The sequence below is a fragment of the Schistocerca serialis genome, chromosome 2, assembly GCF_023864345.2.
Source record: "Schistocerca serialis cubense isolate TAMUIC-IGC-003099 chromosome 2, iqSchSeri2.2, whole genome shotgun sequence".
Taxonomy (NCBI): domain Eukaryota; kingdom Metazoa; phylum Arthropoda; class Insecta; order Orthoptera; family Acrididae; genus Schistocerca; species Schistocerca serialis.
This window is the reverse complement of record NC_064639.1, coordinates 287929391-287943703: the sequence shown is the minus strand read 5'-3', so window position 1 is coordinate 287943703 and position 14313 is coordinate 287929391. Positions and strand designations below refer to the sequence as shown.

The following is a 14313-nucleotide window of genomic DNA, read 5'->3' as shown; positions in this document are numbered from 1 at the left end:
TGTTACTGTATCCATTACTATTTTCTAATGGCTTTATTTGTGTCATGGACAAAACCAATTGGTCGTTTACATCTGTAAGAAGTCCATGTGATGTCTTAATGTTTAAATAAAGGTGACAGTAACAGAGAGAAATACACAAGATACTCCATTGTGGACGTGTAAATTGGGTATAATTTGATACTTTAATTGAAAGGAAAAAAAATTTGGCACGAACACACTCAAGCATCAGTGAGTCTGCATGGCATTGCCTCATCTCACTGAGATGATGGGACAGATCCAGCACAGCATAGAGTTCATGCTATCTGTTCTTGACTATGCTGCATGCAGTTACAACACAGCAAGAACCTCATTTTTCAAATCACATTTCTATTAAATATACTGGCGGGACTAGGTTTTGCTAGATCACTTTTGTCTTGAACTGTATGAGGAATCGCTTGCCAACTGCCAAGTGTTGCGTTTTTTCTCCACCTTGTCTATGTAGTCACAGAATAATAATAATAATAATAATAATAATAATAATAATAATAATAATAATAATACAGTCACAAGGTCACAAATATAGAATACATCACATAAATTCAGCAACAGAAAGATTCACATTAAGCAGAAAGGAAGGAGGAAGGGGATCTATCGACATAAAAAACCTAAATTATGGACATAATAGAGGGAAACATTCCACGTGGGAAAAATATATCTAAAAACAAAGATGATGTGACTTACCAAACGAAAGCACTGGCAGGTCGATAGACACACAAACAAACACAAACACACACACAAAATTTGAGCTATCGCAACCTAAGGTTACTTCATCAGGAAAGAGGGAAGGAGAGGGAAAGACGAAAGGATGTGGGTTTTAAGGGAGAGGGTAAGGAGTCATTCCAATCCCAGGAGCAGAAAGACTTACTTTAGGGGGGAAAAAAGGACAGGTATACACTCGCACGCACACACACACATATCCATCCGCACATACACAGACACAAGCAGACATTTGTAAAGTGATTGCTTTGGCAGTTGACAAGCAATTCCTCATCCAGTTCAAGACAAAAGTGATCTAGCAAAACCTAGTCCCGCCAGTATATTTAATAGAAATGTGATTTGAAAAATGAGGTTCTTGCTGTGTTGTAACTGCATGCAGCATAGCCAAGAACAGATAGCATGAACTCTATGCTGTGCTGGATCTGTTCCATCATCTCAGTGAGATGAGGCAATGCCATGCAGACTCACTGATGTTTGAGTGTGTTCGTGCCAAATGTCTGCTTGTGTCTGTGTATGTGCGGATGGATATGTGTGTGTGTGCGCGCAAGTGTATACCTGTCCTTTTTTCCCCCTAAGGTAAGTCTTTCTGCTCCCGGGATTGGAATGACTCCTTACCCTCTCCCTTAAAACCCACATCCATTCGTCTTTCCCTCTCCTTCCCTCTTTCCTGATGAAGCAACCTTAGGTTGCAAAAGCTCGAATTTTGTGTGTATGTTTGTGTTTGTTTGTGTGTCTATCAACCTGCCAGCACCTACATTATGGACAGGTAGACAATTTAAGAAAATTCTTTATAGAAAAAGCAGAAACTAGCAAAATACACAAAGCAATCACTCATATAAATACATCGGCTACCCCATTGCAATTTCAAACCACTTCTACAACCCTTTAGATCACATAACATCAACAGATACGAAGAAAGTAAATTGGAAAAAGAAAACACTAACATGGCAAGCACCCGTATCATCTAACACAGCCACACATCGACCAAGACGCATCCAACACAAGGCTAACAAAAGGCAATATATACAGTGAGACGGAAGGATTCATGATTGAAATACAGGATCAAACAATAAGCACAAGGTATTACAGCAAGCATATTATTAAAGATACCAATACCACAACAGATAAATGCAGACTTTGCAAACAACAAATAGAAACAGTAGATCACATCACAAGCGGATGTACAGTACTAGCAAATACAGAATACCCCAGAAGACATGACAATGTAGCAAAAATAATACATTAACAACTTGCCATACAACATAAACTAATAAAACAACACGTTCCCACATACAAGTGTGCACCACAAAATGTACTGGAGAGTGATAAATACAAATTATACTGGAACAGAACCATTATAACAGATAAAGCAACACCACATAACAAACCTGACACCATACTCACCAATAAAACGAAGAAATTAACACAACTAATTGAAATATCCATACCCAATACAACAAATATACAGAAGAAAACAGGAGAAAAAAATTGGAAAATACATCCAACTGGCTGAGGAAGTAAAGAACATGTGGCATCAGGATAAAGTTGACATTATACCAATTATACTGTCAACTACAGGAATCATACCACACAACATCCACCAGTACATCAACACAATACAACTACATCCAAACGTATATATACAACTACAGAAATCTGTAATTATTGATACATGTTCAATTACCCAAAAGTTCCTAAATGCAATGTAACATATACCGTACAGTTAAAAGGAAGTCACGCTTGATCAAAGTCCGCATCACTTTCCATTTTTAACCAGACACAACGTCTGAGAAAGGAAAGAAATAATAATAAAAAGTAATTGTAAGTGAACTGCAATATCATCATAGTTTCTACACAGTTCTATGTCTCCAAACATTTAAGGACTCATAGATTTGGTGGGACAAAGTATTAAAAAGAACAAATCATTGCAAAATGATACTGAGCAGAAAATGTGTACCATCTAATACAAGTGTATCAAATAGTTCAACTGAACACACAAGTGTCAGTGTCCAATGCTTTTAGCTGATTTTTGTGTAACTAGTTGGCAAAATTAATCAATTGGTAGTTTTTTATAAAACAGGGTTTTATTTCATTATAAAATAAAGGCAACTCTTGCTGTATTGGGACAAGTTTCTGGAAGATCACATTATATTTGTGTCCATCCATCTCTGACTGTATTTCGCAAAGGAAGAAAGAAAGAAGGGGAAAAAAGTCACTGAGCACTGGAGTCATGAGTGTTCCTCCTTAATCTGAATACACTGTCTTTTCTGCCTGGTGAGAACCATAATTTTATTTATCATCATACGTGACCACTTACAGAAAAGAAAAGGAGAATTTGGACTATTTCTTCAAGGTTTCCAGGTCAATACTGGCATGTGAGAAAGGCGCATACTATTCATACACAGTTTTGGGCACCTCAGAATAATAATATCAAATACCAACATAGGCAAAAAAATTTAACAAAACAATTATTTTCAATGAACCAATTTTTGGTGCCTCTATCAGATGATAAATTAGTGAGTACATACCATGTCGTCATTTGTCGGGGCTGTTGAAAGAATTGGCACTTCTGTTGAAACATTTTTCTGAACAGGTTTCAGTGGTGGACTGGAGAAATCAAGGCTACGTTTGGATTTTGGTCTTTGCCCTAGGTCAGATGCCGCACACTCTTCTGTAAAATGTAATACAGATAAATTATTATTTTTTAAATACACATCTCACCTTTTTTATGCTAAGTACTACAGATAAGGAATGACAGCAGAGACTTTTCAAACAATAATTTTAATTTCAAACAAATGTAAATCTAAAGTTACATAAATTAAACAGATATTTGTGATGGGTTAAACATATGTCCAGGATAACAATACAGACTTAGACACATGCCTTACACTAAAAGCCCATATCAACTGGACTAGATGCCTGCACTGTGTATGTTCAGTTCAGAGAAAGCCCCCTCAGATTGCAGTCCACATACTGATAAAGGTATTAAAAATTTAAAAGAAATAATGTAAGCAGCCCCATAGTATGATGATCAATAAGTATTATATTCCTAATCATCTAGTGTGACTTACGGGTGGAATATTTTTTCATTTTTAACTAGAGAGGTCAATATATTCATTTATAAGAGGGTCACATTGTTTCCAAGTGCTTTCTAAGTGCACAAAATTACAGAAATGTGTGTTCAGTCAACTACTGATTCTCTCGCTGCATAACAGCAAACAGTTTTACATTTATTCTGTTTTAATAATGAGATGGACTTAGCATCATATGGAGAAAGGAACATTGGAACTTAATGTGTCACTGATGATAAGATCAATACAGGCTTGAATTACGCAAAGATGAAGAAGGAAATCAGCTGTGGTCTTTCAAAAGGAACCATCCTGGTGTTCAGCTGCATTAATTTAGAGAAAACACATAAGACCTAAATGTGGGTGGCAGGACAGAAATATGATGTACACTAATCCAAAGTGTTTCTGGTCACAGTGACTCTGGAATGTCTTTGGTCTTTATATCCCTAACGGTGGTGTTTGGAATAGGACACTGAAACAGTCCAGTAGTAACTTCCATATCTTGCTAGTTTTCTTGCTTCTCTTACTTTTTCCTGCAGTCACCACACAATACCAATGCTGCAGGGGTCCTGTTATTCAGTATCCTTGAAATGTAACACACCTTCCCCCCTGTGGAGTTCGATCTGTTATGTCAAAGATTTGGAAAGAGACTTTTCTTGCTCCATTTGAAAACACACTCAGAGAAGTTGAAATCAATGTATTCCCTATAATGTACAACTCCAACTTCTCTTAATGAATGAACTACACATGTGTTACAGCCCAGCTAGATGTTCTCATATGCCCATCTCAAATGAGACTCGGAACAACAGTACAATAAAACATGAACATCAATGCTGTGATGATTTCTTTGGTGTCATGGAGATCATGTGCACTCCATACCTCCCCTCACAACCCCACAGGTCAAAGAACTCCACCCAGCAAGTAGAACTGCCAGTCCGCAGCGGACAACGTCAGCAGCACAGTCTGCAGCGAACGTCGGCAGCACACAATCAGTACAATCCCAATCTGCACAAATCAATCAAAAAACCTCCCAAAAGTGGGGTGCTTCCTACTTACTAACTACCATAACCCACGAACATCTTTTGTTGACCAATGTATGTCAAGGATGTGGAACATCTCATTCTATGAATGACATTTTATACCTCAGCTCCAAGTAGTTGTCTCCCCTGAACACATTTTATGTATCATAATTTGACAACATATAGATCTTAAATAAAAGCATAAAAGTTACACTAAACACCTAGAGTTGGTGACAGAGTTCAATGAAGTCATGAGAATTTCTATTGGCAACCTGTAATTACTTGAAATGATATGTTATTAACAACGTAAAATAATAAAATTTAACTGCAACCAATGTGCATTACTGAAGAAATGGTCCTTGCTTGGTATTTGCAGTGGTTGAAGGAGTGCTACCACTGCTTTAATATCTAATCATTAGGATCTGTTATACTTGTCACTTACATTTTAGCATAGTTTCTCATGTGAGACCTTCCTTTTAATAAGTGTACAATTGTTTATATACAACTAAATAAATATTCAAGGTGGGTACTAATAGTTATCTGAGCACAAAAACAGCCTGGTGATTAAATTCATACAAATGTTTATTTAAATATATCCTTAGTGTTTGTCTGTGTGCTCGAATGCATTCACTAAAACAAAAAATGTAAATGAAGTGCGATAATGACCATCAACTTACAGAATACCAAAGCCCCTTTAATTCAGAGGCAGATGAACTAAAACAGAGGCCATGCTACATACTATTCAAAACTACTCACACTTTTGTTGTAACTGACATGAAAATTTTATACTGTCAACGCAGTCTATATATATTGCTAGTAGCGGATGCTAACACAAAAAGAAACATACATGACCATGCTTGTAGAGCAAATACATTCAATTTAGCTGAATGCATAAAAAAAAGTGCACCAAATCAACATAAACTCAATTATGGAACAAGCAACTGAAAGGGGGGAGATAGGAGGGAAGTAATGAGGAAAAAAAGATTTTTTTTTTTTTCAAATGGAAAATGGTATTTATTTTCTCTTTGGTTGTCAATTAACACCTTAACAACCCATCTGAAGGGAAACCGCCAAACAAATCACTGGGAGTATTTTATCTCTATGATTTAGATATACCATTCAGAGTCTATTCAAAAATTGTTAGATCAAGATATCAACACAACTGCTCTCAAGTCTGAACCAGATTTTGATCACAGTCTCATCACTAACTTCTCATTGAATACATGGAATATTAAGCAGCAAATAAATGAGTCATCTCTCTTAAGGAAAACTTTATCCAGATCACAAAACCGGTAGCAAGTCCTCTGTATAAGCTGAGAATAATCTGTTTAAACTGCCTGTCTTCTGTTCAGTGCTTCTACTTATCCACCATCTTAGCCAGCAGTTGAGACAGAGACTGACTGATCATCAGTAGCAGACATTACATGCATACTATAGATGCCATAGCTCCAGTGTACTCAGTTTTGAACACAAAAAACTAGCCCAAATATCCATGATCTACAACTCCAATAAAAGAGGTCACCAGTACCACATCCATTTCAATTCTTTGTTGAACAACGGAAAATCCAGGATGGAATGCTCTGTGTGTGTGTGTGTGTGTGTGTGTGTGTGTGTGTGTGTGTGTGTGTGTGTGTGTGTGCGCGCGCCCGCGCATGCACGCATGCGTGTGTGCATGCACGTCTATTTTTGACAAAGACCACGTTGGCTGAAAGCTTATATCGTGATAGTCTTTTTGTTGTGCCTATTTGTGACTCAGCATCTCCACTATATGATGAGTAGCAACTTTCCTTTCATATTGTCACTTCTTTGTTGCTTTCTCTTGACTGTGTTGCTTATTACTGCCAAGTAACTTGAAGGAAATCTGCAGTCTTCAATGAACACAATATTTAGATGTAACTGGCACTGGTGATTATCCAGTTGTGGACAACATTATGCACAGCACTTGGGCTCATAATGAACTCTAAGAGACTTGTATATCTCACTGAATCCGGTGAGTTGGTTTTGGCTGTCAGCTTAGTTTTTCTAGATCCACATACATTTTCTCTGAGAAAACATGACAAAACATGGTCTAATTACATAACTCAATTTTTAACTCTTAATGAAAAAAAAATTGATAAATGTAACTTAAGAAGATACAGATATTATCGATTTAGAAATTCATCTTTGGAACAGAAGGATATGTCAAGTAGAAATGATTTTAATTTGTTTTTAAAACTTCCATTATCTGTCAGCAACTTTAATTCATTATGAAAGTGAGAGAATAAATGTATTATCAGGATGTTGTCAGTATGCACATTTTTTTGAACAGTTGCCTACATGAAGTTTGAGAATAGATACCAGATATCCTTACAGTACATTTCTCTGCAATTAATGCTTTGTGTGTGTGTGTGTGTGTGTGTGTGTGTGTGTGTGTGTGTGTGTGTGTGTATATGTGGAATTGTCTCAACAGCTATATATGACATCAGTAAAACGGAGTACAAGAAATAAGCTAATTTACAGTTAGTTCCACAAATTTCCTTCCTCCCATGCTGTATTGTTATTGATCATGATGTATCTCGTCTTGTACAGAATTGAATGAACTATGTTTTTTTCTAAATTAAGTGACAGACCATTTACCATGAACCAATAATGATAATAATAATAATAATAATAAGATTTTATTGTCATTAAGCTTACAGAAGCAATAGACAACATCAAATTACAAAATATAAACAAAATTATATGCAGGAGTTATAAGTACAATAGTTTTATAAATAATCAATAATAGTTTTGAATATTTCACTTTATTGCTCTTTCTGTTGTTTTAGGTCTGTTGAGCTTGACTGTGATGCTTGCATCAGCAAAGAGAACTATTTCTGCACTATCAGAGTAAGCTAGGTCATTTATATATAGCAAACACAGGAGTGGTTCCAGAACTGAACAAGACTAGTCATTTTTCCTATCTCGGAAGAAAATTCATCACGAGAGCTGCATGAGCTTTCTTATATGATGTTCTGCTTTAGATCAGTTAAATATGAACTGAACCTTTTACCCACTGTACTGCAAAAACCATAAACTAAGTTTCTCTGAATGAATGTTGAGTGTTTCGATAGTTCAATGCCTTAGATAAATAAAAAAAATCTGTTAGGTGAAATGACAGATGGCATATTCAGTGAAGAGCATTCTGGAATCTATGAATTCATCATGATTATACCTTGTTTACTGATATAATAAAGTTTGTGCTACACAATATACAAAACTTGTGTGAACCATGATCTATACTCATCTAGGTATTTATTTTTCATTATGTAATGAGAATTTCCATTTTCCCTTGCATTGCTTTTCTCTCCTGGGAAAAAAAGGGGGGAGGGGGAGGGGGGGGGGGGGGGGGAGAGAGAGAGAGAGAGAGAGAGAGAGAGAGAGAGAGAGAGAGAGAGAGAGAGAGCAGGACTGAGTTAGAGGCAAGGAGCAGATTCAAAATTAACATCCAGCCATCCTGATGCCTCTAACACATTTCAGGTGAAGGTCACAACAAGCCATTCAGCAAGGAGCTGGCTGATTCTCTCCTCCAGTCCTTGTCCCACTAAGTCAGTACTTAACTACTGTACACTCCTGGTTTCAGCAGTGGGTGTACTGGTAATGTGATGGACAGCCTCTTTAGGCTCTATTTTCCCACATTTCTACTCAAATTATATGATCTCGTGTGAGTGTCTGCATGAGAAACAGAAAATGATAAACGAGAGAAAACAATGCAACATATATCATTAAACTTATGATGTGCCTGAAATGGAAAATTTACTGCCAGTACGATTAACCAGTTTTTGACTTACTAGAATGAGACATGGAATTTCAATGTAAGGGGGGGGGGAGGGGGGAGGTGTCTGCTGAAACAACAACTAGGCAGAACACACAAAAGCACACCATTAACTGAGGTAATGGAGAGATACACATTGGGAATAACTAGAAGAGGGAAAGGGCCAAGGAAGTGGCAGATGTGGAAGATGTCATTATGACACTATTTAAAATGAAATGTAGATGGGAGGAATACAGGAGATGGACCAAGGAAGTTCTTTGGTAAGGTAGTTCTTTGATAGATTCTGAAACATACAAAAGAACTGAGACAATGACCTAATCAAAGGTTAGTATATGACATTATAAAGGATGCAGGAGCAACTAAGATACATGCACCATAATTCAATTATTCATTGTGTTTGATTTATCCCATCTACATCTACATACACACTCTGCAAACTGCTGTGCAGTGCAAGGCAAAAGGTATAGCCTGGTGCCACATGTTAGGATTACTTCGAATTCCAATTCCAATAGGACTGCTGAAATGCCTTTACGTATGCCATAACTACTTTAATCTTGTCTTTACAGTCCCTGGAGATCTTTAATTACCAACATCACTTTTCCACATAATCACCAGCCAATTGGATACATTTCTGCCAATGCTGAACAAGTTTTCTAAAGCCATCACAGAAGAAGTTGACACTCGGTTTCTGCAACCAATGTCTTCATCAGAAGCATAATGATGTCCCCGCAAATCGTCTTTCAATATCGGGAACAGATGGAAGTCACAGTGCTATGGAGGATGCTGTACGGTGGTGAGATTCAGTCTCTCTGCTCTGCTGTGGTGGCACATGAAGTGTGTGGTTTGGCACTGTCATGCTGCAGGAAAACATTTCCCTTCTCCTTTCAGACCCTCGTTAGCTGTCGTTTCAGAGTTCGCAGCATTGTGATGCAACACTCTGAATTTATTGTTGTTCCACAATCAAGGAAATCAACATGGATAACACCACCTGCACCTCAGAACACTGTGGCCATGATTTTTCCAGCTGAGGGCTGCATCTTGAATTTCTTTTTCTGGGGCCAGTCTTTGTGTCGATATTCCATAGACTGACATTTCATCTCCGGGTCATAATGGTGTACCCACGTTTCATCTCCTGTCACAATTGAATGGAGAAAGTCGTCACCTTCGTTCTCGTAATGCGAGAGGAGTTCCTGCCTAATTTCAAGTCTGTGTGCTTTCATTTCACGAGTCAGCATCCGGGGTAAAGCAATAATGTGACCCATACGTGCTTGTGAAATGCCGATTGTGCTTGCAATTTCTCTCTGAGTAATACGATGATCGTCCTGAATCAATCTGTCAACATTTTGCTTGTGAAACTCAGTGGGTGATGTCATAGGACGTCCAACTCTTTGTTTCTCATGCAGGTCATATGTTCCTGCCTCAACATCTTTAAACTCACTCGCCCAACAACATACAGTACTCTCATCATCACAATCACCATAAACTTCTTTCATTCTCTGGTGAATCTCCTTTGGGGTGACACCTTCTGTTTTCAAGAATTCAATGACTGCACGTTGCTTAAATCACATTGACTGACCGTTGGCGCAGGGTTACTACCTTACACTGTAACAACACAACCGTTCAATGCTAAGGCTTCCCGCCAACTGGAGCTGTAGAGAGGCTATGGAACAAGTCAGTACCTGCCGCATACCAATGCTGCCAACTGTTGAGGAGATACGGAGGTGGAGGCAGTACTTTTCAGTCAACCCACGTATATGTATGCAATTACAGAAATGTGCAAAAAGTAACTATTCCAAAATGAAAATTACAATGCTAAAAAGCTGTGTTAAACATGTTTATACATTCTGAAAAGACATCCAAAATTATTATTATTATTATTATTATTATTATTACTACTACTACTACAGTTCTTTGATGATTATTTGAAAACATCTACAAAACAGGTAGTCCAACGTATGAATCATATGAGTTGTCTTTACAGGATAGTTCGTAACCTATTACTCAAGTTCTTTTAACTAAAGCAACAAATAATGAAAATCATGATGACAAAAAAAGCTCATAAACTACTCATTTGAATGTTAATATAAAAAACTGGAAAAATCTGGTTCTCTCCTCTTAAAACAGGACTCACTGAACCCGACACTGAGCAAATAAAAAGATATTCGATACAACTAACTGAAGAGCCAATCTGCATAACTTGTACCTGTTAAAACAGTGTTATTTTGCGACATCACTATACTTCATCTACCCTTTGTATAATGTCTTACGCAGACAAACCAGTGCTCATCACTGATATCTGCTGAACTATTTCAATTATTGATTCAGTAATATCACAAATAGGTTAAACCTCAGAAGTTAAATAACACACATTGCCTGAAGCAAGATGACACGAAAAGTAGATTAGTACAAGCCAAGAGGGCATTCTTGGATAAAAGAAGTCTACCGGTATCAAATACAGGCCTTAATTTGGGAGCAAATTTCTAAGAATTTACATATGGAGCACAACCCGAAATGAAGAGAACTCAAGCACTTGAGATGTGACCTCACAGAAGAATATTGAAAATTAGATGGATTGATAAGCTAAAAAATGAACAGAGTCACCGCAGAAAAGGTGATACAACGTGGGTTAAGATCAGGGAATAACTTCTGTCATACTAGATGGAGCTGTAGAGGGTAAAAATTGTAGAGGAAGACAGAGACTTCTTCAGAAACGCTTTCCTTGCCATTACCAGTCTACATTTTATATCCTCTCTACTTCGACCATCATCAGTTATTTTGCTCCCCAAGTAGCAGAACTCCTTTACTACTTTAAGTGTCTCATTTCCTAATCTAATTCCCTCAGCAACACCCGACTTAATTCGACTACATTCCATTATCCTCGTTTTGCTTCTGTTGATGTTCATCTTATATCCTCCTTTCAAGACACTGTCCATTCCGTTCAGCTGCTCTTCCAGGTCCTTTGCTGTCACTTACAGAATTACAATGTCATCGGCGAACCTCAAAGTTTTTATTTCTTCTCCATGGATTTTAATTCCTACTCTGAAATTTTCTTTTGTTTCCTTTACTGCTTGCTCAATATACAGATCCATTATCATTTTTAAATGTAATAGAAAGTATAAGAACAACCAGTTCAAGAGAAAACTCACAGCAGTATGTTGAAAAAGTAACTCTCATAAAATTCAATCGAATATGAATGTATCATAGAATTCCCCTGAAACTACGAAAATTATATATCCTCTTAAAAATATAAGCTCATCTATATTTGATGGTGTTTCCAATAGATTACTACAGATTTGTTCCCACATAATATGCCCCATAGTATGTAACACACTTAATGCATAACTAACTTAAGGCATTTTTCCAGAGAGACAAATAGAGAGAGATGTCAATATATAACCACAGACCTGTTTCACTACTGACATCATTTTCCCAAATTTTTGAGAAGGCGTTGTATTCTAGAGAAGCATCTCAACTCAGCAACAATAATACTCTCAGTAAATCACAGTTTAAATTTCAGAAGAGTTGCCCTACTGAGAACACCATTAACAAGTTCACTCATCAAATTTTACAAGCATTAAATAATAAAACAGTGCCAGCTGATGTTTTCTATGTCCTAGCTAAGCCACTCATTGTGTGCATCACATTATTAGGTTTTATGTGATTGATGTTACAACCAACCAATGGATGATATTATAGCTATACAAAAGAGTGCAGAAAGTTGAACTCAAGACTTATATCAATGTAGTCCATGTATATTTTCTGACTGGGGAGAAACCACATATGGGGTTCCCCATGCCTCAGTCTACAGTCTGCTATTGTTCATCACATATGCAATGATCTTTCATCTAATACACAACAAGCAGACTTTGTTGTTCTTGCAGATGGCACTAGTATTGTAATCAGTCCAAACATGCCCAAAGTAGTGAAGAAATGCTAAAAAATGAACTTAAAAGTATAATTGGCTGGTTTTCAATGAATGGTCCCAATTTTAATGATGTACTATGCCAATGACATGTGTAACACTTGTGGAGGAAATGACAAATAGGGTGAAAACTTCAAAATTCTCACGAGTCCATGCTAAAGAGAATTTAAATTTGAAAAAACGTATTTTGGAACTGCTAAAACAACTTATATCCCACAAATTTTCACTTAGAATGATTACAAATCTTGGGGAGGGACACGTAAATAAGTTGACTTTTTGGTGTATTTTCTTCCAATAATGTCATATGGAAGAGTGTCCTAGAGTAGCTCATCTGTAAGAAAGAAAGTTTTCATAGTTCGAAAACGTGCTGTAACAATAATATGTGGTGCCCACACATGATCATGTTATATACATCTATTTATGCACACATGATCTTGTTGTACACATCTATTTTAAGAATTGGGCTTTCTGGCCACTGCATCACTTACATTCATTCCCACATGAAATTTGTTGTAAATAATCCACAGCAGTTCAAAAGTAAAATGATGCACATAGTTACAATACCGTACCAGAAGAAAAAAAAATGGCATTCATTATACCACATTAAAGTTTAGCACAAAAGGAGTGCATAAGGCTGCAACAAAAATATTTAATCACTTACCCAGTGATTTACAATATCCGACAGGCAGCAAGGTAAAATATGAAAATGAACTTCAAAAATTTCTTCTTGACAGCTACTCCTACCCCATGGAAAAACTTCTCTTACTGTAATGTGTAAAAGGTGGCGGGTAGGTATCACTAAAGCCTTGTCAATGACAAGCATGTAGGAGTATTTACGAAATAATCTGAGACTTGTCCCACATTATTATGATTCGTTGTGCAAATGATCCATGGAACATGAAACTACCAAACTAACTGACGTAATAGCGCGTATTTTTAAGAGGATACAAATTTTAAGAAAATGCCATCATTTCTTCTCAAGAATCACGAAGTTCGAATTATCATGCAATAATCAAGGAAAGAAACAATGACAAATATTTCAGTTCCCAGCGGAGCATCCAAGTAAATCACAATCCGAACACACAGCCTGCAGACGACAACTACCGTAATTACCTTCCAACTCCATCATAAGTTCCATTTCATCGGCATAAGCCATATTATATTCCTCGTCTTCATCATATGGATACTCCATTTTTGTGGGTGGCGGGCAACAGGCACAGCAATGTTCTCTTTTGTAGTGTCTTGTGGTACTAACAAACGTCGGACTTTAAATGACACCTAAACAGCTGACATTACCACCATAAGTAAAACACGCGATTTCGGGATATTTCAGTAACACAAGAATTAAACACACATCAGAAGGTCTTTGCTTCAGATAAAACACTTTTGTTCTTCACTACTATCAGCTGTTTTTCTCTTCATGCAGAACTGTAAACATATTTCTTTCTTTTCCGGTCATCGAATCATAACACAGTATACACACACTCTATTTTCGCGCCAAAAGACTACTTGCAATATTAGCTTTGGCCCGGCTGATCTTCATTTGTTCATTCTCAATTCTCATAACTAACGTCTCTGTGTCAGGAACTAGGGAACACAACTTTGAATTTTAAGGTATTAAGTTCAATTTACATTTAAAAGAACATCAAAATATCGTGCAGTTAATTTCAAGTGACGACATTTACAAAGCTCGTCAAAGGAACGGGAAGTCAACTTTAAGGTCTCGCGGAAACAAAGTTTTGACGTTGTTGTTGG

The 14313-nt window shown here is 37.0% G+C and overlaps 1 protein-coding gene across 2 annotated transcripts in view; it reads right to left on the bottom strand.

The window, feature by feature from the left end:
- Positions 1-14056, bottom strand: part of LOC126457060 (chromosome transmission fidelity protein 18 homolog) — a 485881-nt gene extending 471825 nt beyond the window's left edge. For both annotated transcript variants that reach the window (XM_050093058.1, XM_050093059.1), the window contains exons 1-2: positions 13672-14056; positions 3285-3427 (exon numbers count right to left, since the gene is read on the bottom strand). In XM_050093058.1, the coding sequence (XP_049949015.1) occupies positions 3285-3427; positions 13672-13750 (222 nt within the window). In that variant the 5' untranslated portion in view covers positions 13751-14056. The remainder of the gene's footprint in view (positions 1-3284; positions 3428-13671) is intronic.
- Positions 14057-14313: the final 257 nt, after the last annotated feature.